Here is a 23,749-nt window from a genome sequence, read left to right as displayed (position 1 = left end):
GACAGACAACTTCTCTCGAGCTTACTTGCTTCCCCTCAGTATCTCAGAGTTTGGGAAAAGATAGGTAGGTCACATATGTGAGTCCCTTGACACTATGCTTTGGAAATAGGCTCTCAGCATGTGGGTTGGGTTTGCTCTGTTCTCTTCCCTGTCTTTCAGGGTCCTCTGTTTGGAGTGTGGATCCTGAGGTTGAAGTGTGACCAGGGAATTTCTATCTGTGTTTTCAAATCTTATTTGTCCAAAAGTCAAGCATAAGGAGACTTAACAAAACCCAAAAAATCAACTTTGCTTTCTTCCACAGAAGATCTCCTTGGCTGTAGACTGTTATCTCCTTCATTTGCAAGTGGTCCATCCTGCCCCTCACCCATCTGGGGCGTTGGTCACCCCTGGGAGTCCACAGCCTTGCTCCCTCCGGACTACCCTCCACTCAGAAGCTACTGCACTCAAAGATGCAGGTTTCTTTTAATTCTGAAGTTCTTTGGCTAGATTAGTTTTTCTGTACCAGATATTTTTATGGTCAGAGAGGAAACAGTATTTCATCTTGAATTGGTATTATTTTTATAATACGTTAAAATTCTTTTTCCTTGGCTGCCAAGAACATTTCTTACCTGGTTATCATTGTGGAATCTTGCACACCTTAGACAAACAAATACAGAGGTTTTGAACCCTCCCTCCTGTAGTAGGAAAAGTTCATCTCCAAATACACCTTGGGATCAGGACATGCAGACTCTGGGCTTTTGTAGTTCATGCTTAATGACCCTTTGTATCCATCCTTCAGGCCCCCTCCTGTTTGCATTTCAGATACCAGCTGACTTTTATTAAAACCAACTCCTGGTAGTGGGTACCGGCTGTGAGCACAGTGACCTTGACCAGGGCAGGTCCCTCCCTGGGACGGGCGCTGATAGGCACAACCTCTGATGAAAGGCGGTGGGATCACGGCCCGCAAGCAGAGACACATCTGGGCTTGTTATTAAAATATCACGTCACTTTTCATGTATAATAAAGATCTTTTCATGCTTCCATCTTTCAGCAAGTTTTTCCTCTTTCAAAATGGGCTCAGGAGAACAAGGAGCTTATCTATAATCTGCAGAGTCACTGTGCAGCTGATACAGTCTGTTACCCTGTTACGCTGTCACTTTTTGGCTTGAATGTTTGCTCAGTGTGTTCGTCCTTGACTTTCTCAGCTGATGGTCAGGGGTGTGCTAAATGTCTCCCGTATTCTCGTCATACTTGCAGATGGTCGCTTTGTATTCAGACACCCAGCAGCAGAGGTGATTCTGATAAAAGAGGTGATGAAAGACTATATTAGAATGTTCTTGAGAGTTAAGACATTCTGGGCAATTTTACATTTTGTGTAGATCCTTGAACTGTAAAACTGGCCCCTCCGTTGATCCTGTGTTCAGATTTTAACCCTGACACGTAATTGCTATGAGATCTTGGATGAGTTCTGTAGCAATTCCAAACCTTGGTTTCCTTGGCTACAAAATGGGGATAATATTAGCTGCTCTGTCTCCAGCTATTGAAGATTGTGATAAAGATTAAAAAAAAAAACTGTAGTGAGTGTTTTGTAAATGGGGAGGTGAACTGAAAATACAGTTCGGCCCTGAGCAGACGCTTCATTTGTTCTACAGATATTTTTGAGGTCCAGCCAAATACAAGAGCTGAGCTGGTCTGCACACGATGCCCCGTCCCAATGGATGTCTTGGTGCCATTGAGTCACTGTGGGAACAGAGGCCAGAAGGCTTGTGGCGTGGTTCCCGGGGCGCTCGCCTGGGTTTGGAGGAAGTGGGGCTTGCGTGTGTGGTGGGGCCGCTGCACAGGGTCCCAGAGGAGGTCACGCTGCGGGCAGAGACTAACCCTAACCCTGACCCCGACCGTGGCTTCCTCTTCCCTCCCCACTTTCTCTTTGAAATACCGGCTGGGTACTGTGCTTCCCACACGTAACCAGGAGTCGGGACTGGTTTAGGAAACCCTCAGAAATTTGTAGGATTCTGCATGAGGCGACCAGACACAGTGGCCCTTTGCAAGAATGTGATCAGTAGACCTTCCCTTTCAGGGACATTTCCCTGCTTTTGTCTCTGCCCTGCTGCCTTGCTATACCCTTTGTGGGAGAGAAATAGGCTAAACTCTAGTATAACTTCTTTTTTATCCTCCTCACATCACCCACCACTCTCTGCTTCAGTTTTCCTTGTTTTCCTTTTTAAGAGTCCCAACTGTGGTTGGCCACTCACATGCCTGCAAGCGTGGTCCTGACAGGAGCCGGGGAAGGAGTCAGGCCTGGGATGGCCAACTTCTCCGCTTCTGTTCTGACAGCCTCCTCCCTGCATTTCTGTTCCTGACTTCGCACCTGCTTCCTGCCTGCTGCGGGCGCTGCGGTGCCTGGAGGGGCCCCTGCCCTGTCCCCCTCCTTCTCCCCACCTCGTCCTCCTCCCCCTTCTCCTCCTGCCCCTCCTTCTTCTCCTCCCCCCTCCCCCCCCCCTTCCTTCTCCTCTTTCAGCACCTCCCTCCCCACCTCCTCACATTAGCCACAGGCTTCCTCTTAGCTTACTTCATCCACAGCTCATTTGATTAGCACAATGCTTATCAGGCCATTTTGCAGAAATGAGAGATATAAATACAGGTCTTTTAGTTTATCGTATTGCTCAGTTTAAAGATGTATATCCTGCCAATGACACAGTGGGCGTATTTGTGCCTTTAAATAAAACACTGAAATCTTTTCAATTTTTTTAATCAATTTAAAGCACTTTTTAAAGTGTGATGTAGAACATACCTATAGAAAAAAACACAAAACATACATGTACACTTTAAAGATTAATTAGGAAGTAAATACATGTGTCACTTCCACTTAGTCAGGCAGTAACTGCATTGCTAATACCTTAGAGGTACACCCTGACCCCCTCCCCGCAAAGTCACCACTGTTCTGACTTTGGGATTATAATTTTCTTGTTTTTCTTTATGGCAGTTCGCATTATGTATATACTTCTTAAATAATCAGGTTAATTTTCCTTGGTTTTGAATTTTAAGCAAATGGAGTGATACTCTGTATATCCTTTTGTTTGCCTCTTTTACTCAGCATTGTGTCTGAAATTCACTGATGCTATGTATAGCTATGGTTTAATTTCACACCTGAGTGGTATTTGACTGCAGAAATGTGCACAGTTGTTACCCATGCTGCTATCTGTGAACATCGGGCTGTTGCCCGATTTGAATGACGCTGCAGTGAACGTTCCGTACATCTCTTCTGGTACATACGTGTGAAGACTTCTTCTGCGCACGTGGCAGAGTTGCTGGACCTTGGGGATCCGAGTCTCCACCTTGCTGGACGTGCCCCGCTGTCTTCCCGGGTCCAACTGGCAGGGTCATGGGCCCCTGGGCAGCACCTGAACCGCCTGCTCTGGTCTCTTGCCTGCTTTGCTGTCAGGCTGTCCGTCTTCTTGCTTGTGTGTCAGAGTTGCTTCCTGGGAGTTTAAAGTGTGTTCTCTCCTGCAGGACGACGCGATGATGCCTCAGAGGGTGAGGCTGCAGCACGAGGCCGCTGTGCGACACCCGACGAGTGTGAGTACGGACGTCTCTGCTGTGCCGTCCCGTCTTTTGGTAGAACTGCCGTTACAGCTTTTCGGATTAAGATTCTTCCTTAGGGTAGGAAGAGTCGGCTTGTAGTCAGACTGCCCCCTCGGAGAATGATGTGTGCCTGCTGTGTCTGCACACTCACGGGTGTTTTCCTTCGGAGGAAAATGGGCTTCTTGTTTTGAGTAGCACTGGTTACTTTCAGATGGGTCCAAGGGATTTTTTGGTGTGGCTTAGTCTGGTTTTATCAGCATTGCAAAAGCCACCTATCTTGGACATGCAAACACAGGTTGAGAGCTGTGGGGTGTATCAGTTTAAAAAAAAAATTCTTATTATCTGCATAACCTCAGACTACACTCCCATCTTTAGACTGGCTTCCCCTTTGGCCCCTGTGAGCCAGGCTCTCCAGGACCCATCCCCTTGGCACTTGCTGGGTGAGGGCTCATTTCCCCTACCCCCACAGGAGCCCCGTGTCAGGGAGCGCCTCCCACCCACCTGGACTGGAGGGGCATCTCGGGCCCATGGATTGCTCGCCCCCGTGTGACTCAGGGCTCAGGGTCGGGGGTGGCCCAGGCGGTCAATCCCCAGAACTGGTGTCTGACCACAGAGCCCACTGCTCACATATCGATGCTGAAGTTTTAGTGAAAACATCTTTGAATTACTGTGATAATCACTGATTTTGAAAGTGGCAAAGAGAAAGGTTTGGAACTGTCTTAAGCTACATGGTGTCTGACTGCCTGGGAACAGCCCCTGGGTTTTGCTCACGTCTGCCACGGCGCCGTGTCCACCCATGTGCACACACTAAAGCGTCTCCAGGCCACGTGCGCACAAGCCCCTGGGACCTGATCCTGGTGTTGGTGGGGCCTGAGACTCTGCATTTCTCATGGGCTCCTGGGCGCTGTGTTTGGGGCCTGACTGTGTGGCCATTGGGCTTTCACAAAGGAAAGAGCCCGTTCCTGGCACAGGGCTCGGGGCTCAGAGAGTGGACCCCGTGAAACATGTCCTGAGTTAAGACAAAGGCTCAAAAATACACATCCTTCAGATACAGTTTCTCAAGGAGTTTGAAGGATGTTTGTTCATCCAAGATGAATTCTTTCTCTTTCAGTAGCCCCTATTTTGGAGCTCTGAATTTAGCCCACTGACTTTCTGCTTCTCGTGCTGTTTCCAGCTGGCCAGCCGCTGCACACCTGACGGTGTTGGGACTTGGCTGTCATGTAAACATACCTACACACGCTGCCTCAGGGCTTTTGTTGTCTTTTCGTGGAATAGGTGATGTTTTACAGCCTTGAGTTTGACGTTGAGGATTCTTATTCCCAGAATTGTAACTGCACTTATATTGCTTAAATTTAAACATTGTTAATGTTAACATGTTCTTGAAATATGCCTGTTTAAGAAGATAAAAATGACCTTCGGCTGCTTCTTGAGAGGCTACTCCACTGCTCCTCAGGCTGGAAGCTTCCGGAAGACTGGATGTGAGGGAGGTTCAGAAGTGCCCAGCCACTTCTTTATTGAGAAGTGGCCCCGCAGTCGAGGTAGCGTCATGGGGGCCAGTGCACGTCCTGGGGTCTGATGGCAGGGGGCTGGTGTCAGCGACTCACCTGGGCTGCTGGAATCCTCGGGCCGGTCCCCTATGGCCCAGAGTCTGTTCTTTGACCAGAAGGTCAAGAGTGGTGGTAATTAGACCAGCCTTCGGGGAGGGGCCCACAGCCTCTTCTCTGGCCCAACAAGCCAGCACTGCCCACCCCAGCAGCCACCCCGCTGCCCCCATGTCCATCCGTAGTGTCTCCCAGGTCTGCTCCTCCCAGCAAACTCTCCTGTGCACTGACCAGGGCTTGCGGGTTCGTGTGTGTCCTTGCCCTGGCCACCTCCCCCCTTCCCACGGGTGGATACTTGAGGCTTCTGGGGGCCTGGCGCTGCCCGCATGGGGCTGGGCTGCAGCATCGGTCCCTTTTTGGGTTGTGCCAGCACCCCACGCTAGCCTGCTGTGAACCTGCACTGTCGGTGGGTCCTGGGGGACCCTCAGCTGCAGCATCGGTCCCTTTTTGGGTTGTGCCAGCACCCCACGCTAGCCTGCTGTGAACCTGCACTGTCGGTGGGTCCTGGGGGACCCCCTGTGAGGCCCTGGGTGCAGCTGAGGGAGAGGTCGGAGCCGTGGGTGGGTGACCCAGGCGCTCCACCCTGGTCTCCATGGCCATGGGGCCACTCAACCTCATGCCTTGGTGGTCTGACAGTACCCAGCTCCTGGTGGGCAGTGTGGCCATGCAGTGGCCCGGCCATGCCACCTTGAATGGCCCTCAGCTCTGTGTCACAGAGTCCTGGGGTCTGTGCTGCGACGGCCCTGCCGGGGCTGCTGCTCTCCACGTCATCGACTGCTACCAGCTTCTTCTGGGACTCTGTGGCCCGAGGGCCAGATGGCAGGCCCATTTCCTCTGGGCCCCACTCTCAACTAGGATCAAGGGTGAACAGGACCCCAAGTGGCCCAAGGAGACCTGCAAAGTCCTATGTCTCTCTTCATGGTCCCTCACCTTGGAGGGGGTATTGCAGCACCCAGACCTCTGGACCCAAAAGTCTTGCTCACCAGGTGCCACGGGGGTCCTCGACACGGTGGCCAGCAAGAGCACGTCCAGCGTGCAGGCTGCTGAGCGATGTGAAGACAGCAGAGAGGGTCCCAAGTGCTGACTCACCGAAGCAGCATGTGAGCAGGACGTCTGCTTCTGCAAGGGTGTATGGGGACCAGCACCCCCATCCTTCAAGCCTCCCAGGTGACCCAATCTCTGCCTTTTCCCCAGGATGTGATGTTGTGTTTGATTTACGCTCACAGTGGGGAGTCCCTCCGCTGACCCTTCTCTTGCACTAGCCCCGAATCACACCCCAGGGAACCTGTGTGAGGGGGCAGCCTGTGCTGAGCCTGTGCTTTCTGGTTATACATTCAGGAACCAGGAAGTGGTCACTGGTGGGACCTGTGCGCCCCAGGGCCCAGTTTATCACCTGCCCCGTGGACCCTTACTCCAACGGGAGTGACGGGTCTGGCGTCACCTGGGCCCTTGTGTGCTGCTGCCCCACAGGATCAGTGTCCGCTCCCGGCCTTAGATCCTGCATCTTGCGTGCGTCTGCCCTGGTGTCGCAGGTCCATTCTCATGGCGGGGAGGCCTCTGTTTCAGCCGGTGGGTCTGAGTCTGAGAACTGGCCCAGGTCTGGAAAGAGTCAGGGGTGATCACATAGCTGGAAATGGCACAATTTCCAAGTGTTCAGAATATATTTTACATTGAAAGAAGAATTTTGTCTGAAGAATTTTGTAACCAGTGTTGACATTGTAGAGTGAGATACTTTCAGATAAGTTGTTTCCCATCTTTTTGTTTGTTTGTTTGTTTGTGATTGGTACTTTTGGTGGTTCTCTGTAAGTTCAAAAAGACCTCGAAATCTAGGGATACATAAGGAATTTGGAAAAAATGCAGACCGTGTCCGTTTGTCTTAATTAAAACACATTGGTTTGTGCTTTTATGAAGTTCTAGGTTAGCGCTTTGCTTGCTGACCTTGTATTAAATGCACTTGATGCTCTGCTCCCAGCGCTGGAGCACCTGTGCCTCCTCCTGCGTCACAGGTCTGTGGTGAGACCCGGGATTCAGAACAGTCCTGTTGCACCAGAACAAAATCAGCTTCAGAGGGTTATTACTGTGGGGCCAGGGTGTTTTAAAAGTCATGACCTACAAAAAAATCTTGATTTGCAGTTGCTGGTTGTGGTTTTGTTGATTATATCACATAGTTTGTTTGGAAAGAATGAAATGAATAGTAAGTATATGCTTGTCCTTGGTCATTACTTCTTTAAGGCCATTTACAAGAAAGCCATTTAATTATGAGGTGGGCAGCTTCCATAAACTGCGGCTGCGTATTCTCTGCAGAACTTCTTAGATGTTGCATGTTAGGCAGCTCCCGGTGTCGCATTTCCCCACTCACTCACTGAGCATTTTGGAGCTAGGATCATCTGCTCTGGGCCAGGAGCTGGGTGGGGTCAGGGAAGCCGCTGTGTTTGGTCTGGGCCCCACCCTGCGGGGTGGTGGGGGGGTCGCCTGCACACGGGCAGAGTGGGAAGCTCTATTCTCAGGAATATGGAGGTGTTGAGGATGCAGGTGGGAAGGGGGCGGGGAGCACCTTGCAGAGGGGCAGGGCACCCCAGAGCTTTTCCAGCACACGTGGGTGGGTCCTTCCCTGTGGTCTTGGGACAGGCTCACGGCAGAACTTGCCTGCGTCCCCGGTGTGAACCTCCAGGGGGCTGGGCGGGGTCCTCGGTGACCTGGCCTTGCTCAGAGTCGGTGACAGGCTCGTGCCCACCCTGCCTGGTGGGAGCGCGGGGCAGGTGACGCCAGGCCTGTCATCTCACCTCTGCTTAGGCGCAGCCCATCCCAGCCTGTGAGTGTGGCTGCTGCGGCCTCTGCCCACTGAGCGGCGCTGAATTGGTCAGGCTGAGTGTGAGCCCTCAGAGCCGCACGCCCGCTGCAGAGGGAGCACAGCTGTTGCAAGGGGCCGGGGAGGAGCTCACGCTGGCGCCGGGTCGGGAGGTATGTGAGTCTGCTGTCAGCATCCAAAGCCCAGTGGGTGCCGCCCCACTTCCGGTTACGTCCGCGCGGCACCGCGAGCGCAGCCCGCGTGCCCAGTGGAGGCTGGGAGGAGTCGGGTGCAGACGGGGGGCCTTGCTCAGTCACTCAGGATGGAACCTGGTGGCCAGGCCCTGTGGCCCAGCTCTGCCTCACGGCGGCTCGAGAGACGGGCTGGGGAGGCCCCTGGCCTGCGGTGCCTGGGGGTGGGTTTGCAGGGGGGGCACGAGGGCCTCTGCGTTTGCGGCTGGCCCTGAGGGGTCGGGGGAGAGGCGTGCTGCAGGCCAGGCACGGGTCTCTGGGAATACTTGATATTTGGGAGGTGGGGGTGAGGCAGGAGGAGGAGAAGGTGACTGGGGGGCTGCGGGGAGGCTGCAAGGGCCCTGCTGAAGACGGACCTGGTCTAGAGTAGCGTGTTGGAGCGGGATGCCTGGCAGATGTGAGAATCGGAGGCGATGAGGGCAGCTCACGTCCTACGGTCTGGGGCAGTTTCTCAGGTTGAAAATCACGGCGACAGAGCTCCTGTTCCTCCACATCTGCCCCACGTTGATGTGACCGCCACACATGAAAAACTCACATCTGTGCATTTAGGTTTTGTGGAGCGCGGCCTCCGCACACCCCAGCCACACCTTATACCTACGGTTCCTGGCGAGTAAGCACAGGTGAGCCTCTCGGGAGCTAGGAGGGTGTTTGAATGGCCCTATTTCCTAGTGGCAATTATTGTCCAGGTAATCAGAAGTTGATCTATAAGTAATGTTTTAGAAAAGATTTCTGATGACAAGAAGTGTTTGGGAGTATGAAATAAGGAAAATAGTTAACCTAAGTATGAAAACATTGCTTCCACTCCTAAATGTATCCACTTTAAGTATTTTAAGGATTGGCTCCTTAAGGCAATTATAAGCTCTTAATGAAATCTAATTTTTACTTGTATTTTAGTAATCTTTAAACGATTCATAAATATAAATTAGGAACTAATTTCATAAGTATAGCTAATTGGTAAAATTATATGCCTTACATTTCTCTTTTTTCTCTTTTTATTTATTTATTTATTATTTTCATCTTCAGACCATGGTTCTGAAAGGCCTTGTTAGAGGAACCCCCTAGCAACACCGGGAGGAGAGTGGCTGGGGAGGGTGGGCTGCCTTTCTCTCAGAATTTGTCTTGCCAGGTCCCGGGCTCATGTCATAACTTCCCTACTTGAGTTTTTTACGCGAGCCTGTGCAAACAGTTCTCATTTCCATTAAGAACTGAGGTTAATGAAGTTTAAAAAATTCAGTTTCTCAATAAGATCTTGCCAGTGGGTGCTAATGCCAGCAGCGTCCAAGCCCCACCACCCTGGATGGCGCACCTCCCAACCCGGCCTCGCTCCTGTCCCTCCCCTGCCCTGCCGGTTTTCTCTGGTGTTTTTTCTAGGTTATCGGCTTTTGCTTTATTGCTTTCGCATATGATTGGTTTTCATCTCCCAGCTTGTGTTTTGCCTCCTGCCTCTTTCCTCCTGGTTTCCTCTTTGCTGCCTTTTGGTTCTGTTTTGTTTTATGAGTCCATCCTATCTGTACGGTTGATGTATCAGCTGGCCCTCTTTGTTTCATTATTTTTTAGTGGTTGGCCTTGGGTCTGCAGTGTGCACCTTCCCCCTCACGTGCTGCTTTAAATAAACGGCACCATCTCACGTGGAGTGTAAGAAGATTACAAAATCACGTGCTGTCACACAGTTTATGCTGTAAAGCCCGCAGTGTTTGTTTTTATTTTTACTGAAGTCAGTTGTCTTATAAAGAGGTTGCACATGGGAAAATGTCTTCTGCTTTTACACATCTGTTTACGCTCATAGCCGCTTGCTGTTCCTTGGTGTAGATCAGGTTGTATCCTTCTCCCCGGAGAGCTTCATCTTTTTTTTGTAATTTGTCTTCCTGTGATGAATAATTTTGGCTTTTGTTTTTCTGAAAAAGTCTTTCTTTTGCTTTAATTTTTGAAAACTATCGTAATTAGCTAATGAATTCTAGGTCAGTGTCATTCTTTCTTTAGAGACATCTCTCCCTTGTCTGGTTTCCATTGCTTCAGCCGAGAAGCCTGCTGTTTTCCTTATGTCCAGTTCTCTGTGTGTAATGGGTGTTTTTCTCTGACTCCTTTTAAGATTTTCTGTTTAATACTGGTTTTCAGCAATTTGATTATGATGTACAAGCATGAATTTTTTGGTTTTTTTTTTTAAAGGTTGACTCTGTTGGGGCTCTATTGAAGTTCTGGGATCTGTGGTTTTATGGCCTACATCAAATTTGAAAAAATTTGACCATTGTTTCCTCAAGTATTTCTTCAGTCTCCTACACTTTGGGTTCATTCAGCCTGTGTGCCCTTTGGTTCATTCAGCCTGTGTCTGTTGAGCGCCGACTTTGTATAAGGCACTGTGCTGGCCCGATGTCCACAGCAGTCTGGCATGGAGGCTGGGTGGGCAGCACAGGAGAGGAGCTCGGCGTCCCACTGCAGGTGCCTCTTTTTATGGTTTGCCTTTGTCTGCCCTGTGGTCCAGGCCAGCAATCTTTTAAAATATGTCAAGGTAAAAAAAAAAAATCCTCACTTTCATTCTTTGCAGAACAACACTCACAGTGATTAAAGCCTCAAAGAACAGCCAGCCCCCGAAGCTCCAGCTTCATTTCAGGTCCACCTAATCCTCCTTCTCCATGCGAGACCCCACCCAGCGTGGCTCAGCCTTCATCAGAGGCGGAGAGTGGAAGAGGAGGTCTGGGGAGAGGGCTCAGGCACTCACCGTGGAAATAGCATAAGTCAGCTCATGTCCCAGAAAGACCACGTCTGCCGTCCCTCAAGGTCTGGCTGGAAGCATGGCTCTCAGCGTGGGCTGGACTGGGCTGAGCTCGGTGGGTCTGCCACCGCCAGCAGCTGTTCATGACTTAGCAGTCATGGGGCCAGGGCCTGGGTGTTTGTATAGCAGTTAAGCCTTTTCATCTTCATGTTTGGGAATACTTTTGAAACAGGATTTCTACCTCACAGCTTTGATCCACATTTTCCCTTTTTGACTCAAAAATCTTTCCTGTTCAGCAGTCAAATACAAGTCAGTGTCAGTGAGACCAGAAAACAGATGGAATAGACAGTTAAAAAAATACGCCTCAGTTGGATCAGGTGTGGGGCCTCGCACTAGGCAAGGTGCTCGTTCAAGAGCTGTTCTAATTTACAGCTGGTTTTAGTATGTGTTTTTAGGAGAAATAGATGAAAGTTTCACAAATAGAATTCAGCAATATGTAAAAAGAATACACACTTGTTGCCAGGTGTGTTTTATCCCAATCAGGAAATGGATGAAAGATACGAAAGACTCATCCAGGTCAGGCAGATGAGAAATAAGCCCCCTGGAAGGAGGTTCAGCCTTGCGAGCCATCGGGGATGCACGTTACAACCACGAGGAGGTACCACACACCTGTCGGCAAAGCCAGAATTAAACCCACGGCGAGGATGCGGGGAAACTGGTGTCACATGCTGCCGTGGGCTGGACATGGTGCAGCCACTAGGGAAAAGAACAGTGTCTTTAAAAATTAAACATGAAACTGTCATACGACCCACAGTCACACTCCTGGGTGTTTACCCCAGAGAAACGAAGACTTACATTCACACAAAAACCCCTGTGTGAGTGTTTGCAGCAAATTAATAGTCACAGCTTCAAACTGGAAACAGCACAGGTGTGCTGTAGAGGGTTGAGCTATGGAGTATTTTTCAGCCAAAAAAGGAACAAATCTCCAGGGACTCAGCAAGTGAAAAAAGCCAGTCCTGAAACACCACACACAGTGTGATTGCATGTACGCAGTGTTCTTGAAAAGACACAATTACGGCCCTGAAGGAGCAGGTTTGCAGCTGTGAGCTGGGGTGGGGTGGGGTGGGGTGGGAGGCGCAGCTATGAAGGCACCACGAGGGGCCCCTGTGGCCGTGGAAGCGCCCAGTATCCCTGAGCCCAGTGGAGGCTGCGTGGTTTTTTAAGATGTTACTGTTAAAGGAAACTGTGTAAAGGGATGGGATTTCTGTGTATTATTTCTTAATACTACATGTGAACGTGCCATTTCTCAAAAAAAAAAAAAAAGAAAAAGCTTAATTTAAAAAACCACAACAAACAAGGACCTACTGTATAGCACAGGGAACTCTACTCAGTATTCTGTAATAACTTATGTGGGAAAAGAATCTGAAAAAGAATGGATACATGTATATGTATAACTGAATCACTAAAAAACCCAAACCAGAACAAGAAACAAAAACAACCACCACCACAAAATTCAAGCAAAGCAAGCGAAAACCTTCTCAAAACTCTTCAATAGCATAACTACATTAGTGTCAATTAATCGCCACGTGTAAATGCTGTGTGTATTAGAGCAAGATTAAGAAACTCAGCTGTCATGGGCTGACTTGATGGTTTCTCCGTAAGGAGACTTAGGCAGGGATACAGGTCTGCCGACCACTCCGACCGTCCTCACCGTGTTCCTTCGTGGTCAGGGAGGTGGAGGAGGCACAGCCAGGGGGTCAGGGGTTAGTGTTGTTCCCCAAGGCCGGCCAGCCTCTCAGGACCCTCACCAAGCGGCAGGCTCTCTGCTGCCTGTGGGCACCCCAGCTGCCCTCCCCCAGCTGGAAAAGGGGAGAGAGGCCCCCTCCTGCGGCTTTGAGGGGTCCCTGCCATGGAAACCAGCCCATTCTTCACCTCTGAGCCCTGGGGCTGATGGTGTGTGAGCATCAGGACCCCTGACATCTGCGGCAGGGACCAGCCTCTCGCCAGACCTGCCTCACTGACCAAAGGGCTGGACCTTTTACCTCTGAGCCGTCTTAGAGGTGTTTAAATGCACTGCAAGCAGATACCCCAGCAGAATGTGCAGGGGGGCTTCCCCAGGTGTTGGGGCGCTGTCAGACGGGCAGGACAGGGTTGCCAGGGGGCAGTGTGCAAAGTTGGGTGTGTGGAGAGGGGATCATGTCTATGACCAGGAGGTGGCAGGGCCGGTTCCAGGACCAAGGGCAGAGGGAGGTGGTGATGCAGGGTACCGAAGCAGATTTGGAGGACAGCTAGCACGGATTCTTCCTGGGATGTGGTGTGCCTGTCTGGTAGCGTCATTGTGGGGGCTGCTGTGGCAGCCTAGACAGAGGGAGGCAGCCAGGGGAGTGAGCTCTTAGGTCTGTGACTCTTGCTTATTTAGAGGCTGGATGGAGAAAGTTATCGAGAAACAGGGCTGTTCCAGCGGCTGCAGTGGATTTCTTTTAAGTCCTATTTGTTATTGTTTCACAGATTATTGGTTGCCAAGTGAGGAGGGACCCCCCCAACTCTACTGAACGATACACGCGGTGGATCAACCAGCTGGCGCCTGACCAGCTGCTCACCCAGGTACACCCACCGTCAGGGTTGGCCACAGCCTCCCTGAGCAGAAATTTTCATGCTCTCAGCACGTGTGTCTGCCTGCCTCCTGGGTGCCAGGTGCAGTCCTGGTAGGTGCTCCCTGGAGAAGTGGGAGACAGTGTTTCAGAGGAGCCTGGCCTGGGAAGGAGCCGGAGGCAGAGGGCTGGTGTGGAGGACCTGGCTGGAGACCAGGGAGCGGGGCACGGGCAGCCCAGCCGTGCAGGCCGAGGTGGATGGAGGTGGAGGGCAGGAGGTGGGAGCCCAGGCATCAAGGAGCTGCTGCAGGGGTGGGGGTATCCAGGAAAGCCCTGCGCTTCTGGCAGGGCGGGGCCATCCCTGAGGAGGGCAGCTGGAGGGGGGCCAGGTTTGGGAGAAGGAGCTGAGGTGCGCCATCTGGGTGGAGCTGGGCAGCAGGCGTCAGGAGCCTGCGGAGCTGCAATGGGGCATGGGCTGAAATTGGACTAAAAACCACCATGAGTGGGGACGCAGCCTGGAGGAGGAGGCCGGGAAAAGGCTTGCGGCCTCAGCTGTGGGGGGTCACGACATCCATGAGACGTCAAGCAGGTCCACGACTGCGTGTTGATGAGGTGTTAAGCGAGGACAAGAACCAAACATTCCCTGTTGGTCCACCTTTGAAAACAAGCCACTGCCTCCGTGTGTCAGCAGCCACTTAAACAGAGACTTAAAACAGCCCCCAGCTCTTGGGGGTGGGCCCAGGCCTGTTCCATTTGCCTCCTGGCCCGGCTCTGGCTGCCCCGCTGATGGCAGACGCTCCAGACTCTTTGTCTTGCTGGACAAACAGCTCCCAGGACCCACCCCCAGGGCCAGAGAAATGTGCTCCTCAGGGCAGGGGCGGGAGGGGGCCCAGTCAGAGGGGGAGGAGAGGGGAGCATCCCCCCCAAAGCCAAACCAGGAGGTAGCTCTAGAAGGCCTGGAGACATTCTCCCTGCTGCCAGTGAGGGGCTAGGGCCTGTCCCACATTATGATTTCCTGTGATCCTGCTGTATAACGAAGTGCTTTTTTCTAAATTCTGAATTTTAAAAACTGAAATCTTGGTATAATGGGATGATTCATAATGATAATCAGCTTCTGAAAGTAGAGCTGCTCGTGATCGTGGCATCAGGTGTTCTAGCCACTGAACTTAAAGTGACGCAGAAGAAGCCGACTTCCCTCTCGTGGGGCTGTTTCACATACTTCTTTGTGTGGTCCAAGGTTATTTACCCTTTCCTCTTCAGTGCTGGGTCCGCCAGGTGTTTCTGTTATCAAAACTACTTTACTAGCTTTTAAGTTCTATGCCATTCATGCTGGTCCACACACAGAAAAGTGCTTTTGCATGTGGATTTACTTTCCCATTTTGAGATGACTATTCCAGCAATGGCATAATAGCTACAGGTGGTGCGCTAGTAACAGGTGAGGGCGGTGAGGGCAGCGGGAGGCTCAGTCGTTTTCCCGCTGCTCCTCCAGCTGTGAGGGCAGGAGGAGGGCTGGCGGGTGTGGCCCGTGTGGCCTCCTCAGAGCCGACAGTGTTTCTGGTGGCAGGAGCCCACAGGTTGATGTGGACAGTCACGCGGGACAGAGGCAGCTCTGTCCTGTCTGCACTGAGCGGCCCTGGTTCACCAGCAGCCGCTCTGAGCATCTGATTGTTGCAGAGCTGTTGAGAGGCTGTCCTTCCGCACTGAGGGGTGAGTGCGGTGGTAGAGCTCTGAGTCCACGGCAGCTTCAGGTCTCTGAGCAGGATGGAGTCTTCTCTCCTCCAGATTGTGAAAGTGCCTGAAGCACAAGCCTTCGACCTTAGCGTCCAGAGTTGGGAAGAGGCCTGAGGGCTCTGGGTACACACTCGCATCACCTTGCATCTCAGCTGGCGTTTGGATATGAGTCCACAAACCATTGTCCGTGTGTGGAGAATAAGCACTGGGTCTGTGACTCCTGTCGCCGTCCCTCTCCTGGTCCTTCCCTCTGTGGAGCAGGTCCAGCCTGCAGGTCACGGTTCTAGGATGTGCGCCTTTTACAGATGCTTTCCCAGGACATGCACTGGTGGTTTCTGAACAAAGAGCCACAGCTGCCTCAGTGGAAAGCTAGTAAGAGCTTTCATAGCCTAACTGGGAAATTAAAATGTCCTGTTGAGTGTGAAAGTGCTGGCCTGCAGTCAGCCTCAGGGGCCCCCTGCTTTAGCGCCCTCAGATGTACAGCCCTGCACCCGCGAGGGGGCTCTGGAAATGCTCACCTCAGTCCCAAGTGTTAGAGCGTTTAGAGGGTTGGCGAGTAAGTGTAGAGGTGGTCACGTGAGAGAAACTGCTGAGTCGGTTCTGCCGTGTGCTGGATTTTCTGGGAGAACGTGAGTCACGCAGAAACTATGTGACTGAACACTGAGGGTATAGTTTACATGCAGCACATTCTCAGCCAGAAATATGAGTTCTGAGCTGAGGGCAGACTTAACTGGTAAGTGTCATAGAAATAGTTAAGGTAGGGTCTTCCTAAGCAGTGCTTTTCTTTAGCAAGGTAGGGGAAATTAAAGTCTAAAGTTTCTCAAAATAAAGTGAAAGAAAGTTATCTCTACTTAAGCCATTTCTCAACTGTTACAGCCACAGAAGTCGCCAGCACTCTGTGGGGTCTTTGTCTGTAGTCTAAACTGAGTCACGTCTGTGAGCTGGAGAGCAGCGTGATTTGGTTTGATATTTGTGTGTCTACCTGAATGTCTGATTAGATACTCACCATGTACAAAGTTAAACCAGAGTACCTTAAAGTTATCACTCTGCTAATTCCAAATAAACCAAAAGGTGGAAGGTTGTCTGTACAAATGGCCTGGGGCCTGTGCCAGCCTGAAAACGCACCTGTTTTAGGCAGTGCCCACTTCATGCCTTCAGTGAGGGGCTATTCCCAAGGGACCTACATCTCCTGGATGGGGGTGCAGGGCAAGGGGAGGCAAGGCCAGGACCCCCATGCCTCAGAGGCTGCCCTGGGGGGTCCTGGCAGCTTGCATGGGTAGCTGGGCCCTTACCAAGGCCAGCGTGCCCGGCTCTGGCTGCTGGGAGTACGTGCTCAGGTTCACAGCAGAAGGAAGGCATCAGGTGTGGGTGCGGCGCCCCCCTCAGCCCAGCCCCACCTGGTCCTCATCCTCCACGCCTGCTCCCAGCTGCCCTTGCACCTCTCTCCAGGGTCCATGCTTCCTTGGTGTCTTAGCCTGCTCGGGCTGCCATAACAAATACAACAGACAGCTGTTCCTCACAGTCTGGAGGCTGGAAGTTCGCGATCAAGGTGCTGAGGCTCCCTCCCTGGCACGTAGACGGCTGTCTCCTCCCCGAGTCCTCACATGGCCCGTGTGCTCACTCACTCCTGGTGACTCTTGGATCAGGGCCCCACCCTTATGACTTCGTTTAACCTTAATTACCTCATTTCCAAACACAGTCTCATGGGGGGTTAGGGCTGCAGTGGACTCTGGTGGACACAGTTCAGCCCAGAGCATTTGGACGCCCTCTCTGGCTCTTCCACAGCCCCTGGTGGTCCCCCTGGTGTGTGTCCCCTGCCCCCGGGCCCATAGGACACAGTGGTAGGTGGATAGGGCTGCACCAAACAGAACCCCGCCCCCCTCCATACAGCCTCTCCTTCTTGGCCCCGTGTGTTCCACAGGGAGGGTGTCACCCAGCTTTCATTTCCCCCTGGCATCTGAGCAGCTTGGCATGAAAAAAATTTACAACCTGCCTCCCAGCACTAATGGACAAACTCCCACTTTATCCAGTATCCAAGGACTCTAGACAAGCAGAATTTCTAGATAAAGTTTACCTCTGTAAGTACAGACTCTTTACCTAAACCAATGCTCCCCAAACTTGTTTGATCGTAAAATAGCTCAAGAACCTGAAGACAATGCAGATTCCCCCTCTGTTCCCATAGAGTTCCTGATTTAGTGGTTCTGGAAATGTGGATTTTTAACAAGTGCCTGAATATTTTTGATGAAACCGTTTGAGAATGTTATTCCTGCCTCTAACCTGGAGGCCAGCCTCCTGGTTCCTACACAGAGAAACTGCTTCCCCACAGGATCGTAGAGTCATTTTACAGAGTTTACCCAATTAAAAAAAAATTTGTATTTTGAAATAATTTCAGACTCACATAAAAGTCACAAAAATAGTAAAGTTCCTGTGTGCCCTTCACCCAGCTGGCCATCTGTTAACGTCTTATACCCACAGTATGAAGTTCAAACCAGAAAGAAAGTGGTACAGCCCTGCTCGGAGTTCACACATTCTTGGTGGGGGGCGGTTTATGGAATTTCATCACGTGTCTGCTTCAGCACAACCCCTGCCAGAATCATGATACAGGACTATCCTTCACCCCAGAGAAACTGCCTCTGAGTCACACTTTCTCCTGCCCCTGCCCCTGCCAACAACTTATCTGTCCCCTTCACTAGAATTTGGACATTTGAGACAGTTATATCAATGGAACCATGCCTTTTTCATTCCACATAAAGCCTTTGAGATGCTGGTTCGTTCCTCTTGTTGCCAAGAGAGTCCAGTTGCAGGAATGTGCCTGTCATTGTGGGGCTATTGCAAGTAGGGCTGCCGTGACCCTCACAGCAGGTCTCACTTCCTGGAATGAGCACTGAGATTGGAATTGTGTGTCTGTGTTCAAGTTGAAGTCCGTTCGAGCCTCCCAGAGTAGCCCCACCGTTTCCCCTCCCGGCACTTGGTGTTGTCAGATTTTTCACGCGAGCGGTTCCGTGGTGTCTCATCACTGCTCTGCCTTGCGTTTTGGTACCTTTTTATGTGCTTATTCACCATCCATGAAGCATCTGTTCTGATCTTTTGCCCATTTTCTCATTGGATTGTTTGTTTTCTTACTGTTGAGTCTGATTTTCCTTTTGGACAGAAGTCCTTTGTTGGGTGTGTGTTTTGCAAGTGTTTTCTCCTCATCAGTGGCTTTTCTTTCATCTACTTAACAATCTTTCACAGAGCCGAAGTTTTTAATTTCAGTGAAGTCCAACTCATCTATTTTTTAAATAGATGGTGCTTTAGGTATCAGTGTCTAAGGATGCTTTATGTAACCATAGGTCACAAAGATTTTCTCCTAAAATTTTATAGTTTTACATTTCACTTTTAGAGCTGTGATTCATTTTAAGTTGATTTTTGCATAAGGAGTGAGGTTTGAATCAAGGCTCTTTTTTCTTTCTTTCTTTCGCTCTTTCTTTCTTTCTCTCTCCCTCTCTCTCTCTTTCTTACTCTAACAAATGTCCAAGTGTTTCCACACCATTTTTGTTAAGAATACTACCTTCCTTCATTGCTTTTGGCCTTTGTCAAAAATCGGTTGGCCGTGCTTGTGTGGGTGTGTTTCTGGGCCATTCTGTTGCATTGCTCTGTGTGCCGCTCCATGGCTACACTGTCCTGGTCGCTGTAGCTGTGGAGGAAGTTTGAAATCAGTTCTTGTGGTTCCTCCAACTTCATTCTTCTTTTTCAAAATTATTTTTGCTATTCTAATTCCTTTAGCAGACCCTGACTAGGTGTCCTACAGTTTAACTCAATTCTGCCTCCATCTGCCTGGAGCCAGCATCAGATCCCACAGGTTGAGGGCTCAGTACTGCAAGACTGCCCCGCTTCAGCACAGTCACAAGTCCAGGTTGTCACCTGTGCTTCCACCTGACTGGCTATAAGTCAGGTTCCCGTGACCCCCGCCTCTGTCAATTAACTTGCTCGAACTACTCACAGAACCCAGAGGAACATTCACTTATGTTTACAGTTTACTATTGCAGATGCGATGAAGCATACCAGTGAGCAGGTGCGTAGAGTGGGGTGCAGAAGCGTCCTGAGCACAGGAGCCTCTGTCCCCAAAGAACATGGAGACCCACCCACATTGCATGGATGGAGGCTGCTGGGGTGGCGTAGGGCCCTTGCGTGTGTCACCCCTGTTATCCCTGCCTGGCCACCGTGACTTTCAGGGACAACGGTCTTCTTTCATTCTGTTGCCCCACCTCAGGCAGGTTCCACTCTGGCCCAGCTCTAGCCTGGATTCCCACTGAGAAGGGGATCCTGGGGTACCCGGTGCCCAGCTCTGCGGTTGTGACACAGCACCATCCAGCATGGTGAGATTTCTCATTAAGTGGAAGAGAGTAAATTGCTAAGAATAATACAGAAAAGTCTGCTAGAACCAAAGATGTGGGCCACCAGATTAAAAGGGCCCTTGGGTATCTTGCCCAGGGGACGAGAGAAGACCCTGCCCAGTATTAGACACCCTTGGGAGGTTCAGAGAGAAGAACGGCAGGAACAAACATGGTCTTGGATTTCTCAACAACTGCAGTGGAATCTGTGAGACACCGGGACACAAGTTTCAAAATTCTCACAGAAATGGTTTTGAGTGTTGAATTCTATGCCTAACCAAATTATCAATCGTGTGAAAATATAACAAGGAGTTTTCCATATAAGGATTCAAAATCTTTGTCTCCTACAAAAGCTTTCTCGGAAATTTACTTGAAGACACTCCACAAAATTAAGAAGCAAATTGAAGAGGAGGAAGATATGAGATCTAGGAAGCAGGTCTCCAACCTGGGAGGGAGTCCAGAAGCAGCCCAGGAAGGAGTGGGGAGACAGAATAAGTGCTTTACACACAGAGAACACATGCCTTCTTTTTAAAAAAATAATGGAAACACTCAGGGAGTAAGGAAAACAACGGAGAGGACTTTGTGTACAAGAGGATGTGACGAGGTGACCACACTTCTTAACCAGCTTCTAGTGCCTGAATGAAACCTGCAACAGCAAAGGAGCAGAAAGGCGACAAGAAGGACAGAGAGATAGAAACCCAACGTCAGTTGAGACAGAGGAAGTTCTGGGCAGATAACCTCTCGAAATGAGAAGACAGAGAAATGCAGCAGTGGGAAGTACCAGACACTCATGTTTTTATCCTAATCCAGTACCTGCAATGGAAAGTCCAGTGCCCTGACTTCCCGACTGCACACTCCATCCCCTCATCCCCATCTCCCGAGGCCACCTGGCTCGCCCTGGGTGCCAAGAGGGTCACGTCCAGCCTGGCTGGAGGCCACTTGTGTGTGTGTCTGATGTTCTAGCTGTTCATGGAGGGGACAAGGAGCCCTTTACTCAGTCACCCCTCCCCTAATGAGAGCGACCCCTGACCATCTTCTCTGCATCTGCCGTTCCACAGACATTTTCTTTAAAAAGTTTTCCTTTTTCTATTTTTAAAAAAATTGAAACATTTCAGGTCTACAAAAATGCAGAGAACATGCCTCTCTCTTTGCTGCAGTGCGTGCCCTCGGGTGACCCTGTCGCTGCTGGGCCTCACGTGCAACCTGGCCCCCTGGTCCCTTCCTGGGAAGTGTGCCCCGGATCCCCCCCTCAGATTCTGCCGCTCCAGCCGTGACGGTCCCAGTGTGAGTGCTGCGTCTGGAGGTGTGCGCTGTTCCTCACTCACAGGAGACCCCAGGGCTCGGGCAGCTGCAGCCCCTCCACTGCTGCACGTTCGCTGTAGGCATCGTGTTCTGCAGTTTACACCCCCCAGCGGTCACCTCCACGGCCAGCAGCCCCACTCTGGGACATCAGTCCCGGGCAGCGGCACCGCCTCCCTGCTCCCTGACCCGCCTGCAGCCGCCCCTCCCCAGAGGGAACCGACCTCGACCTTGGTGGTCTGCGTGGGCAGCCACAGGGTCCTCCTCTGTTGACAGGACCCGGGAGAAGCAGGAGAGTTTGATGGGACGCTCTTGAGCGGCTGCGAGCCACGGCGGGGAGGCGGGTGTCCCCCACCCACCCCCGGGGGCAACAGGGCAGAGGCTCACCCTGTGGGGTCAGGGCCGCAGGGGAGCAGGGGCCAGCTGGCCCGGGAGGCTCTCACGAGGTCCAGGGCTCAGGCCACATTGCAGGTCAGCAGTGGCCCTGGTGAGAAGGCGCTGGTGTCCTGCTCCCCGGGTCGCTGCTGGAATGGGCGGCCCCTGCCCCCCCCCCCCCCCCCGGGTCGCTGCCCCAGAGGCCCTGGCCTCCGTCACCGCTCCAGCCAGCACTCAGTCTCATTGCTGGTAAACTGCGAGTGTTTAGCAGTGATGCCCAGACTCCAGGGCCGACCATCTGTGTGACCCACACTTTGGAAGATATTTAGCAAAACTAAGTGAAGGTACGTTTGGCCGATTGAGAAGGCAGGGTGTGTGGTGGACCTGGGGTCCAGGGGTTCTTTCCTGCCTGTGGGGCCTGGCCTCCCACGCGCCGCTGACGCCACTGTCGAGTCTGCTCTGTCATAGCTGCTTTGAAAGACATTTCCTGTCATCCAAGTGGAGTCTCTACAGCCAGGCGGTTAGAACCCACCCGGGTCTACCAGGCAATTACATTTCACATATTCATACAGCACGGTGTCTCTTTCCCTTAAAAATATGTCCTTCACAGCCCGATGGTTTTTACCTAATTCTAATCAGTTAACAGCCATAAAATTTTAAAAGTACACATTTTGAAACGGATTAACCTGTAATGTTTTTCTTCAGTTTCTCATTTACAAAGAGTATCTGTGTTATAGAACCACAGTACACTAGCAACTTTTACCTTAGAAAAGTGGTTACTTACCAACTTTCTAACACACTCGAGAAAGGAAACTTTGTATTAATGTCTGTGCCTTTATTAAATCCAGAAGCCATAGGTTTTGGATTTCACATCAAAGTTTATTCTTGTTATGTGGGTGTTAAAATGTCAGAATACTGGAAAATTTGTTATCTGTCTAAAGATAGTCTTCCAACAAATTAGAATTTAGGAATAAGGATAATAAACCACAAGAATCTGGAAATGAGTCATATAAACTCTGCTCTTTTTCTCTTAGAAGAATTCATACACTTCCTGGTAAGATATAGCTAATGAGGTCTATAAATTTCATTAAATGCCTCATTTTTTTTCTTTAACTCAAAAGCTTCCCCTTTCTAAGTAAAAAACTGAGCTCACTTTAAGTCTATTATCCTTACTTTTGTGTTTTTTAAGCACCAAAAGCATTGAAAAGTATCCACCCGAATCCATACATTTTAACGTGCCTTTCTTGAGAACCAAGGGTGGACTCTGTTCAGAACAAAGTGTGGCCAGTAGCTTGTGGAATGTTTCGGTTTGTGCTGTATACTCCCTGAGGCACACTGGAATCGATTTTTAACTTGTATGAGCTACATAGAATTTATTTTTGCAAGTGCACTTTCTGTGGGTGGCAGAATAAAGGGAGAGCCCAAAAGCAGACTCCCAGGTTCCAGAGCAGCAGCATGGCCCCTGAGCCTTGCCTGGGAGCCCCTTCTTTTTAACATTTCTGAGAAACTAGATAATCTGATTATTCACTTGGTGACACATCAGACCCAGAAGGGGGAGTTACACCCAAGAGTGAGAGGAGACAAAAATTGATGAAAAGGAATCATTTGAAACTGCAAGTTTGGTGATCCTGAGGAGGTCTCCCCAGCCCACCTGTACTCTCACCTGTGTGCACACCTCCTGCTCCCCTTGGCTGTCCTGATGCACTAATGAGCTGTTCTGTTTCTCTTCAGCTGGAACCGTCCCCACCCTCACCCATGGCCTGTGCTCATGGTAGGACACCCGTGGTGGCCTCGTGACCTGAAGCATTGTGTCCCCTTGCCCCACCTACCTTCTGGCCTTTCAGAACTTGCCTTTTCTCACCCAAACATGAGCCAGAGGAGCTCACCTCCGTCCTCCAGGAACCAGGGCCACAGCCGCTGCCTCGCCACAGACAGGTGGCCTTCGTGCATCTGGGGAGGGTGTTTGGCTCCACGGGGAAGAGGTTCGATCCTCCGCTTGGTTGCAGTGTCTGGGAACAGATGTATGACTCATAACTGGGTATCAGAGCAGGGGTGCTGTTCGGCCCTGATGTCCAGCTGCTGCCCTCACCTCAGGCGCCACGTGAGTTCAGGGGCATCAGGTGTCTGCATTCTGTGTGAACGTCATCACAGAAGGTCCAAGAAAAATCACTGTGCTGTGTCCCAGCCTTGTAGACAGGCCCTGTCATACCTCTGTCCTGCAGGGGGTACTGGCCTGAGCTGTTCACATAACAGCTTCTGACCCTTCTAGAAAAACTCTTCACATACTCACCTCTCCTCAAGTAAAGAGAGCTCTTGCCTGAAGACATATTTTATGGTCCGGAGGGAGGGATGCAGTCCCCGTAGAAATACAACGTAGGGGTGAGGTGGTGACAGTATTTGTAAAAAATGTCACTGAAAACCAACTAAATGACTTATGTGCTGGAAGCAAAGGCCACCGGCTAGGACTCC

At 50.9% G+C, this 23,749-nt stretch overlaps 1 protein-coding gene across 6 annotated transcripts in view; it reads left to right on the top strand.

Annotated features, from left to right (window-relative positions):
• The window catches only part of B3GNTL1 (UDP-GlcNAc:betaGal beta-1,3-N-acetylglucosaminyltransferase like 1), a 117,583-nt gene that overhangs the window by 39,912 nt on the left and 53,922 nt on the right, over positions 1–23,749 (top strand). For 5 of the 6 annotated variants that reach the window (XR_009049930.1, XM_057714669.1, XM_057714667.1 and 2 more), the window contains exons 5-6: positions 3,490–3,555; positions 13,420–13,515. Coding sequence is in view for 4 of the 6 variants with exons in the window: in XM_057714669.1 (XP_057570652.1) it covers positions 3,490–3,555; positions 13,420–13,515 (162 nt within the window). In the remaining 2 variants the exon portion in view is untranslated. Of the gene's footprint in view, positions 1–3,489; positions 3,556–13,419; positions 13,516–23,350; positions 23,382–23,749 lie in introns of those variants that run through there. The other variant, XM_057714670.1, reaches the window with a different exon arrangement.

This window comes from Hippopotamus amphibius, chromosome 17 (assembly GCF_030028045.1).
Source record: "Hippopotamus amphibius kiboko isolate mHipAmp2 chromosome 17, mHipAmp2.hap2, whole genome shotgun sequence".
NCBI classification, from domain to species: Eukaryota; Metazoa; Chordata; class Mammalia; order Artiodactyla; family Hippopotamidae; genus Hippopotamus; species Hippopotamus amphibius.
This window is presented reverse-complemented; position numbering and strand designations above follow the sequence as displayed.